This window comes from Exophiala oligosperma, assembly GCF_000835515.1.
Source record: "Exophiala oligosperma strain CBS 72588 unplaced genomic scaffold supercont1.3, whole genome shotgun sequence".
In the NCBI taxonomy this organism is placed as follows: domain Eukaryota; kingdom Fungi; phylum Ascomycota; class Eurotiomycetes; order Chaetothyriales; family Herpotrichiellaceae; genus Exophiala; species Exophiala oligosperma.
The window spans coordinates 1,778,639-1,788,601 of NW_015622820.1; the positions used below are offsets into that span (position 1 = coordinate 1,778,639).

A 9,963-nucleotide genomic window follows, 5' to 3' on the forward strand; every position below is an offset into this window, starting at 1 on the left:
ACCGGAAATGTCGTGGCTGGGCTGGCAGTGCTTGACCCTTTACGGATGACGGAGGCCGGATACCTCGACCAATTCTTCTACAGATCCTACATACTCTACATCTGCCCTTACGGCAACGTGCATAAGCGACTTCAAACACGTCGAGTCATCGCAGAGGCCGGAAAAGACGACTTCAAGTTTTCGTCTCGAGAAAACACAATGTACACGTCTCAAGCAAGACCTGATGCTTGTTACTTGACATCATGCGAGTCCGCTTAGAGACCCTGGTCCATGTTGGTCCGTTGTCATCTCTCGATCGCGCGTACGAGTGCTGTACAGATACAGTTGCTTCCACATCAGTTCAGAGCATCGGTATTAATCCGATTTTTACAATCCGTACCCTCCTTTCACTTCCTTCATCATCGCTAGAACGTCCTTCAGTGTCCGTCAGACTCCAGGGGCGCGACGCCTCATCTATTATGGCGGGTACATCCTCAAGTGTTGACAGATGTCGCATCCGCACCTCAATGATGAGTAAAACACGTGAGCCTGAAACGCTGACGCAAGTCTTATTATCAATGGTACAGTATTGACGAGTCTCGACCGGGATTGCTTGTGTCTGAGATAATCGCAGTTTTGTATATTCAAACCTAAGGTCTCGGAGGACTGTTTCACCCTCGCCTCCTACGTTTGACCCTCCCACTCCCACTCGTCACCTTCACCACCACCACCACCTCCTCCTCAATCTCAACTTTGGTCTGCGGTTCATCTTCATCTTCAAGTTCGCGCTTGACTGTGACGCGTTGCACAGTCTCTTTCCGATCGACCAAAGGCTCCTTTCCGTTTGGCGAACCTTCTTTTATGCTTGTTTCGACCTTGGTGGTCAGCCGCTCGGCAAATGTCCTCAAGTCGGCTGTGAAGAGTACACTGTGCGCCCATCCAGCCTCTTTACCCCAGAGTTTGCGGAAATGGTTGGCTACGGCATCATAGGTCGCTTTCGTCAAGCTGCTGTGCTTCCCCTTTCCAAATTTGTAGTCCCGTTGCGCAATCTGCCAGACATGGGTGTCCACGGGCACAGCCTCTCCCCAGCCTAGTCCCATCAGACAGACACAGTCTGCGACTTTGGGACCGACCCCTTGTAAACTAAGAAGCTGTTCGTGCGCCTCCCGATACCCATCTCGTCCTTCAGGTTTCATTTCTCCCGCAGGCGACGCCTTTCCACCATAAGCTGGGCTTTCAGGGTTGCGCAGGTTTTCCAGCCAGCCTTCCTCGTGATCTTCGGCTATCATCTTCGCCGTCTGGTAGATGTACTTTGCCCGATAGCCAAAGCCTAGCTCTCGGAGGTGAGCTTCGACATTCTTGCCCGTCAAAGACGATGGGTGTGGGAAGTCGTGATACCGCCGGCCGTCTAACGTCCCAATGTATGGCCCGTAGTGCGTGCATAGCTTCTCTACCATCTGTGATATTCGAATGATATTGTTGTTACTGCTGCAAATGAACCCGATCAGCGCTTCCCATGCGTCTTGCCGTAATATTCGTACGCCAGTAAATTTCGGTGCCTTCTTTCTAAAATTTGGATCTGAGGCCGACCACTGCGTGTATAACGTCTCAAGGTTGGGTTCTAGGTTCAGGTAGTGTTGGAGAAGGTCTTTTGTGTCGTCCGTTTCGTCCTCATCTGAGACGGTCGGGGGTATCGAAGCAGGAGGTGTCGGAGGAGTATCCATGGCAGCAGGCCATATCGATCGGTATTGTACGTGACTTGTATCTTGCGACAATTGGACAATGCGACCGCGAAGTGTACAGGCCCAACTGTCGTCCTCGCATTGCCGCCATCGAAAGGACTGCCCGCATCGAAGAGTGGTTGCAATGCATAACTCATTCAGGGAGATAGGCAGCTTCCGCCACTCTGTTATCCTCGTCATTTTTAATTCTTGTTCAGTATTGAAACACGGCGGGCTTTCATTTATGCCTCTAGAAAGCGAGTTGGGATTCTCAGGCTTAAAATCTAATTGCCATTAAGTGAAATGCCCCGAAATTCCATGAATTGCCCCTTGGCCACTTCCCCGCGTCGACTTGTCCCGCACGCGTTAATTACGCGACGAGAACTAAAAGGTGCCTAGAGCATCGTAGAGGTACTCCGTACCTGGTGACTATTTACACGTACAAGTATGTGCTGGTAAGGGTCGGCTCAGGCGCACGGAGCAGAGTGTAGTCAAAACAGCAAGGCAGCCTCTTTCAGGCGAGCCCAATAGGAACATGAAAACCCTTGTTTACTTCTAGCTATTTTCGATAAGTTGCATCAACAATAATGCATTTGTACATGCCGCCTCTGCTGCGTCTGGTCTTAAGCGAGTAGACCATCAGGGATTCTTGGTGTCCTGGGCCGGCTGTCCAAAGGCATCAACTGCATTCCGGCCGCTTACCGCAGCACTCCCATGGATAATCACATTGTCATCGAGAACGGAGTTGCTGAAGACCAGGTACTCATGTCTCCCTTTCCAAACCCAGTAAAGCCCACACAGCAACACTATCCCGCCGAGGATTGCAATGGCCCAGTTCATATTTGCAATATCTCCAGCCACGGGCACATATTGTGGGAAGATATAGAACAAGATTACAACAACGCTCCACAGTAAAGAAACAATGTTCACAGTGTAGCCCCACCGTCCAAGGTCAAAGTAGGGCCGGGGAGGGAGAATCTTTCGTCCTCTCAACACCACGCACAATATTGGTACGCAGTATGAGACCTGAAGTGCAACACCACCACCTGAGATGATGGCGTAGAAAGCCAATTTGCTCCCAAGAACCAGCAACCCGGCCAGAAGGTTCAGTACAATGACGCCCACCATAGCTCGTAGTGGCATTGCGAATCGTTTGCTGACTTGAGCGAAGTATTCTGAGAAGGGGAAGGCACGATCTCGAGCCATGGACCATGCCAATCGAGACCCAGCCGTGTTCATGTTCACGATGATGAGATACTAGATTCTGAGTCAGTCATGGTGAGAAACTCGTATAAGAACCACTCACATTCAGACCCATCATCATGATGGCACACCAAATACCGCCACCGTACGTTGAATCCAAGACATCCATGAACCAAGCCTGCGGGATAGTCAGAACACCTAGATAAGCTTGCACAGGATCATACTCACAACGTAGGAAGAGGTGGCCTGAAGATAATCTTCCCAATGAGGACCGACGGTCAAGCACATAACGATAGCTGAAAGCCATGCGGTAACACCAGCCCAAACCATCGACCATACCATCACCCGCTAGGTCATGTTTAGTTTGGCGAAAAAAGAGTGTCCATGTGCAAACTTACGGGAGCATCACGAGAAGCATTCTTCATTTCTTCAACCACTACCCCCGAGTTAGCTAGAATCAACGTTGCGAGACTTTTCGCCGGCGTCCTTACAATGCATTACACCATCTGTTCCGTACAATCCATAGATTGGAACATACATCGACAAGATGAAGACCCAGCCGGTGGATTTCCACCCCGATGTATTGAGGAATTCTGTGAAGACAAACTTTGCGCTGTTCTTGTCGGCCATCACCAAGAAAACGATGGCCCAGATCAGTCCATTGCCGATGTTGAAAGCGGCACCGAAAATTTGCAAGGCTGGAAGGTATCGGGGCATCAGATTGGACACGGCAGGAGCCACAAGGAAGCCTGTGTATATCAACCATGTCATGTAGGGCTAGAAATGTCAGTCACATGAACGGCCTACATGAAAACTTTCTGCTCATCACCTTCCAGTCAACCTCTGGATGAATTATCTCCACGAGTGCGGACACTATTTCTGCGCTGTTCAAGGCGCAGCTGCTGCTTGTCGAGATCTCGCCCACCAAGACGCACCAGCCAACCACATAGGACAGGAATCGTCGGAATTTCTCTGGTGCAACAACCTATTCTACTGTTAGTTGCGTTGTCTAGAACTCGACAGAAGTCATACTTGGGTGTAGAACTGCTGTCCTCCGGCCGTAGGCCATATTGAGCAGTACTCGGCCAGCGATGCCATGACAAAGATCTGTCCGGTGGTCACGACAACACTGAAAGATTGCAACAGTCAGCATCGTTCCATAATGCAGATCAACCTTCAGAACTTACGTTCCCCAAACGAGGCTGACAGGACCTCCCAAAGTGAATATATAATAAAACATCACAATGTTACATGACCAGGAACATAAAATTGTCGTCTGATATGCCATCACTAAGGGGACTGGTTAGTCTGATCACCGTGGAGGCCAATCGTAGCATGGCTTACGACTCCAGAAGGTGTATGTCCTTCTGAGCTCAGGCTTGTGCCCGAGGCTGATGAGTCGGTCCTCATCACTGCCATGATTTGAGCTTTCGTCCTTGGTTTCCATGTCGATGTTAGAGAACAGAGGATTGCTGAGGTAAGACCGGGTGTCGTTTCCGTTCTCCTACAATAGAGAACAACGATGGCAGCAATACATGAACAAGAGAGTCTCCTTCATCAGAGAAGGAAGAAGACAAGCCTCAGAGATATTGGCTCCAGGAAAACCCGAGTAGAAGTACCAAACTTCTCGAAGTTCTGCACCACAAGCCGTGAGATGATTCTGACGGCTGAGCCCGTATCTCAATCCTACAACCAATATGGGATTAGCGGCTTCGGTCCACAGAAGCAGCATTTCCTCGTTAGTACCACAGCGACGGGCCATCTTGCGAGATCATTTTGCAAGACGGGAATTTCTGTCAAAGACAGCGAATGGCTTCCACTGGAAAGTAAAGAAATATCGATTGATATCATTAGTGGCATCTTTTTCAGTCCGCGCGAGGCAAGCAACATTTCTCTCGCGGCAATGCCTTCTTTTGGTGTTAGTATGATCCATTCTGTGAACATACTATCTTCCTCGAGCAAGATTGTCCGGGAAAAATAGAGCGTGTTGGGTCCAGAACGGATGTGTCGCGATAACCTCAAGCATCCGACTTCCCGAGCGTGTCCCAACGACTCCGTTGGAAATAAGAGGAATGGACAGAACCATTAGGCTTGACATCGGACGTCAAACAGAACAAACCTCAATTCGCGACAGCGCACTCAATGACCTGGAGCACCGGCATTAGTCATCTACCCCTCTCGGATTATCCTTGTTCCATCCCGCGCGCGTGTGTTGTCGATTCGCTTCTTGCCCACCATGCTTCGACTCAGCTGAAGGAACAGCACGTTGACAATGGCGGCGATGAACTGTGCCACCTGGTCACAGATCATGACGACATCATCTTCATCATCCTCCACCTTGCCGCAGTCCAATATTGTCTGAGAGCTCACTGTCCTTCGCAGTGTCGGTATGAAGCCACGTTTCTTGCGCTATGGCAACTAATCCATCGCCATCAAACCTGGAAACTTCGCGGGAAGAGATTACGCCACCCAAACAGCCGAACTCTTCAGGCACTGGGTCACAAGGTAATCGTAAACGCAGGATTCGTGTCCTCAGTCACTGACTTGTCCAAGATTGCCCAACTTGTGTAAGCAATAGTTTTGATGAGACGCCCCAGTGTGGCCAATTCGGGTTCGTTCTTAGCCTAACTGTGTGCCGATTTCCAGGTCAGGCGGAGAATCCGATGCGATAGATCCCTGCCTACATGCGCCAAATGCTCGAAAAAAGGTCTAACTTGTCCTGGTTATGGACCTCGTTGGCGTTGGGCCAATGGCATTGCAGTTCGTGGCCATCTCAAAGGTCGAACAGCACCAGATATCGAAAGGCCGACCAAGTCCAGTACTCTCAAGGCTTCAGTCTCACCCACTTCCACCAAATCCCCTGAAGCAGATGGCATTTTCCGTGGCATATCAGGGATAGATCCGCTGGAGATGCTATTTCCAGACTTCCCTGACCCTGCTACAAGGGCTCGACTTCTGTATCACTATGACAAGAACATTGCAGGATTGATGGTGTGGATAGATTCCGAGCGAAACGAATATCGAAAGCTGGTCCTCCCTTTGGCTAACCGCCAGCCAGTTCTCCTCTTGGCCATCCTCGCCATTTCAGCACAGCATCTTGCCGTCACCACTAATATAGAATCTAGCTTCTCGGCTAGAGCACGCGATGCAGCCGTCTCGATGATTTCAACCCAGATTCGGCAGGTCACCAGCCGCTTGGCTGCTGGGTATGATTTGAACAGCGAAATCGACGTGGACACCGCGGTGTGGATGCTCGCCTCCATGCTCACACTTGCATCTTATGAAATGGCCGAGTCGGAGACCGGCGCCACAGCTGCCGACTCACATAGGCAGGCCGCTCGTACCTTGGTGAACGCGCTCGCAACTACAAATCGGGAGAGCAACGATCTGTTCAATTTTCTGCGCAACCAGCTTTCCATTTACGACATTCTTGCCTGCACCACCTCGTTTATGAGTACTCGTGAGGTGATACGACCTGCTCCTAGCCATGCCAACCTCATCTTCTCCGAATATCTCGGTCTTTTGCACCAGGTAACAGTTTTTTCGCGTCAAATTGATGATTCTGGGCCATCGAAAATATCCAGCTTGATCGAGCCTCCCATCACGCCGGTTGAGGCTCGTGCAAGGTTCGAGTTAGCTCGGGGCTCAACACTCATGGCTGCCGGACTTCTCGAATTGGCATGGGACGAGAGAAGACACGATTTTGTCCGGATTGTGGACATATATCATCATGCTGCCCTGTTGTACACTTACAGAAGCATTTTCAGAGGGAAAGTTGATGCTTTAGATATCTCCATATCTACCAACATGTTGTTCGAGCGATTACATCAGCTAGAAAACCGGCATTCATGCATGCAAAATTTGCCGTGGCCAGTGCTAATTGCCGGCACAGAGTGTGGTGGCAACCAAGAAAGAGAAGTATTCATAGCAAGCTTGTACGAAGACATTGCTAAAGACATGGGCTTCAAGCACTATCTAGAAGTGCTTCATTTCTTGAAAGACCTTTGGTCGAACGGACATGGCGATTGGCTCCAGCTGGCGCGTCAGTACAGCGCCAACGGGAAACAAATCGTGGCCGTGTGAGGTGCGCAGACATCTTTCTTGACTTTGGAAGTGATGCTGCGCTGGTCTCCTGGACGCCTCAATCGCTACAGCCGTCAATCTATACACCATTTCGGCAGGGGATTGCCCGGCTGCAAACCGGCTCGTGGACCCGAGGGTCAAAGTGGTGGGGTAACAGGGTGCGGTTCTTCATGCATGGCCTGAACATGCCACTCGCTGGCTGATGTGTGGAGAGCGACATGATTTGGTGCCAATCCTGCTGCGTTTTGGGAGGACGGAATGGTGTTATCACAATTGGACCTTCATTGTCTATTCCCTTTCTGTGTCCGTCTGAGGGTATTTTGAGCACGTATGAAGTGCTACATGTCGGGATCACCTTGTACAAGTATGCTATTGCATATTACTCTGTCATCTATGAACGCGCTTTGGCGGGATTCGAAGCTAGATGGCGACAACCGATGACATGTGAATACCCACGTCCCAGTCCGCGATGTGCATGCCCTGGAGCGTGTGTGCTGTCCAGTGGATGTCAGAGTCTTACTGCTTCTCGCATGGCTTCAAACATGCCCTTTACACTGACTCGAGGGTACAAATGCACTTCTTATCGGGTTGAGAGTGCTTAGTGTCGGGCAGGTCGCTAGATGAGGTATTCAAGATCCTCGCTGGTTACGTTCGATAATACAAATCATTGTCAACATGCAGCACGTCTGCGGCAATTGGCCCGTAAGATTCTCTTGGGCTTCAATGGTGCGGTATCATCTCGCCCTTTCGGCTGGCACAACAAGGCCGGGCCGAAGACTTGATTTCGATGCACTTACTATCCAGCATTGAGCAGAACTACCTCCCTCGTACTTGTTCATGTTCTGCCAGCATCCTCGCCGAGACAGTTACTGGGTAGGTCTGAGAACCTGCGTATGCATCTCGATGAACGCGGCGTTCTCTTCATGTGGCAGATCACACACATGTTGGTCTTGCCAGGGTGTTGCAAGCATATCCTTGACACGGCAGACGTGGAGCATTTGGTGAAATGGGGCCGCTTTCGAATGAACGAGACTAGACTTGAACAGGACATTGTGAAGAGAGTCCCAGCACCAAAGTCCGCAAGGCCGGAATCAGGATCAAAGATTCAACATGAAGCTATGGTACTATGTGTCGCCACCTGCCCGATCGGGTATTTCATGGGAGAATTGTGCGACAGACGTCTGAGGGATGGAATGGTGTAACTAACCGATATCGAGTAGTTCAGTCGTTATTTGGCTTCTCTTTCTTTTTCCTATACATAAAACTCTCCTCGCACTAGAATAATTAATTATGCACAGCTGGATCCTACGATGGATGCTCTTTTCTCTCTCTCCACTTCAGACTTTACAGAGCCAATTGCCGACTCACCTACACGAACTGGAATGCTGCCCGATGGGATTAGATACCCAAAAGGTAGTCAAAGTCGAACGATGTTGTTTGCAGGCGAGTGAAAGCACCACATCCTCCCACAGTGATGATTCGATCAACCGTTCCGCCTTTTGAGCTTCTCGAGCCGGTTTGGATGAAGTCGGATTTTTCCTGTTCCTGCTCCTGTCTCTCATTTGTTTCTCTGTTGTATTGGTGTCCTGACAATCCTGTCAACGGTCTCATTCCCACTTCCTCACCTCACGTAGCACCTCCAGCCTGACCATGAAATCGATAAACACCCCGCCTTTCGAGATTCACCATATCATACGCAATCATCTCACCACTTGAATATATACATTCTGTTTCAAAAGTACCTGGAATTGAACCTGGAGCATCACATCACAAAGTCGGCAACATGGTTTTGAAAAGACGTTCCTTGCAGCCTCCGGTCATGCACCCGAGGAGGCGTCAAGATATCACACAGCACAATGTCGGTACACTGTTCAACTCAAAAGACTTCCAAAACGAGGTTGCTCATCGACTATCCGGTGCAGTGCAAATACCGACCATAGCATATGATGGTATGGATCCGGTCGGCGAGGACCCTCGGTGGGATATCTTCTATCAATTCTCGGACTATCTCGAAAGGACATTTCCTAGAGTGTAAGGGTCTTGACTCTCGAGTGTGTGCTGAATGAACGACTGACATGCTTACTCGTTCAAGATATAAAGCTCTCACCGTCGAGACTGTCAGCACACATGCGTTGCTGTACACTTGGCAAGGCTGGGATGAGACCCTAAAGCCGATGCTTCTCATGGCCCATTCGGATGTGAGTACATATGACTTTGCTCCTCACTCCGGTACTGTTGGTAACGGCTTCAGGTTGTTCCTGCTGGTCAATCAGCCACAAGTGAATGGTCTTATCCTCCCTTTTCAGGTTACTACGATGGAGAGTTCATTTGGGGTCGAGGATCAGAAGACGACAAGTCCAACCTCATCGCAATGCTCACTGCCGTCGATTGTCTACTCGCTTGCGACTTCAAACCTCAGCGTACGTTGATCGTCTCGGTCGGCTTCGATGAAGAAGGTGGAGCAGATCAGAGTTACGGTGCTCGTTGTCTTGCAGACACACTACTGGCAAGATACGGCAAAGACAGCATGGAGCTTATCGTAAGTTACGGACGCAAACATTGTCGCATCCCAAACCACTAACACAACCCTAGTTCGATGAAGGTATCGCTGGAATTGAAAAGCGTTTCGGCACTGACTTTGCCCTACCTGCGACCGCCGAAAAGGGGTATGTGGACGTTACCATCAAAGTCAGCGTGCCTGGTGGTCATTCTTCGACTCCTCCGGATCATACAGCGAGTACGTTGTCGTCAATATGCCAACACGCAACATGGATCAAGTCTCAAGTTTCTAACCCTTTCGATAGTTGGCTTCTTGGCTCAGACCATCAGGTTGATTGAAGACCATCCATTTCCGTCCCAACTTATTCGTCACAACCCGACTTTGATTTATCTGCGGCAAGCAGCACTCTTATCCAAGAACATGCCCGACGACCTGCGAGAGGCTATACTCGGTTCTCAGTCATCTAGGAAGTTGCTC

General features: G+C 50.0%; 3 protein-coding genes across 3 annotated transcripts; 1 reads left to right on the plus strand and 2 right to left on the minus strand.

Moving 5' to 3' along the window:
• Window positions 1-650: 650 nt before the first annotated feature.
• On the minus strand, window positions 651-1,703 carry PV06_03443 (uncharacterized protein; the record flags this gene model as incomplete). The annotated part of the gene is made up of 1 exon (XM_016404231.1): window positions 651-1,703. One exon carries the CDS (start codon window positions 1,701-1,703, stop codon window positions 651-653), a length of 1,053 nt encoding a protein of 350 aa, XP_016265236.1.
• A 636-nt stretch (window positions 1,704-2,339) lies between these two features.
• On the minus strand, window positions 2,340-4,350 carry PV06_03444 (uncharacterized protein; the record flags this gene model as incomplete). The annotated part of the gene is made up of 9 exons (XM_016404232.1): window positions 2,340-2,957; window positions 3,007-3,081; window positions 3,132-3,251; window positions 3,302-3,339; window positions 3,395-3,680; window positions 3,733-3,888; window positions 3,936-4,032; window positions 4,091-4,193; window positions 4,248-4,350. 9 exons carry the CDS (start codon window positions 4,348-4,350, stop codon window positions 2,340-2,342), a joined length of 1,596 nt encoding a protein of 531 aa, XP_016265237.1.
• Window positions 4,351-5,178: 828 nt separating this feature from the next.
• PV06_03445 (uncharacterized protein) lies at window positions 5,179-7,735 on the plus strand. The gene is made up of 3 exons (XM_016404233.1): window positions 5,179-5,408; window positions 5,457-5,470; window positions 5,550-7,735. Exons 1-3 carry the CDS (start codon window positions 5,315-5,317, stop codon window positions 6,984-6,986), a joined length of 1,545 nt encoding a protein of 514 aa, XP_016265238.1. The 5' UTR covers window positions 5,179-5,314; the 3' UTR covers window positions 6,987-7,735.
• The last annotated feature ends 2,228 nt before the right edge of the window (window positions 7,736-9,963 follow it).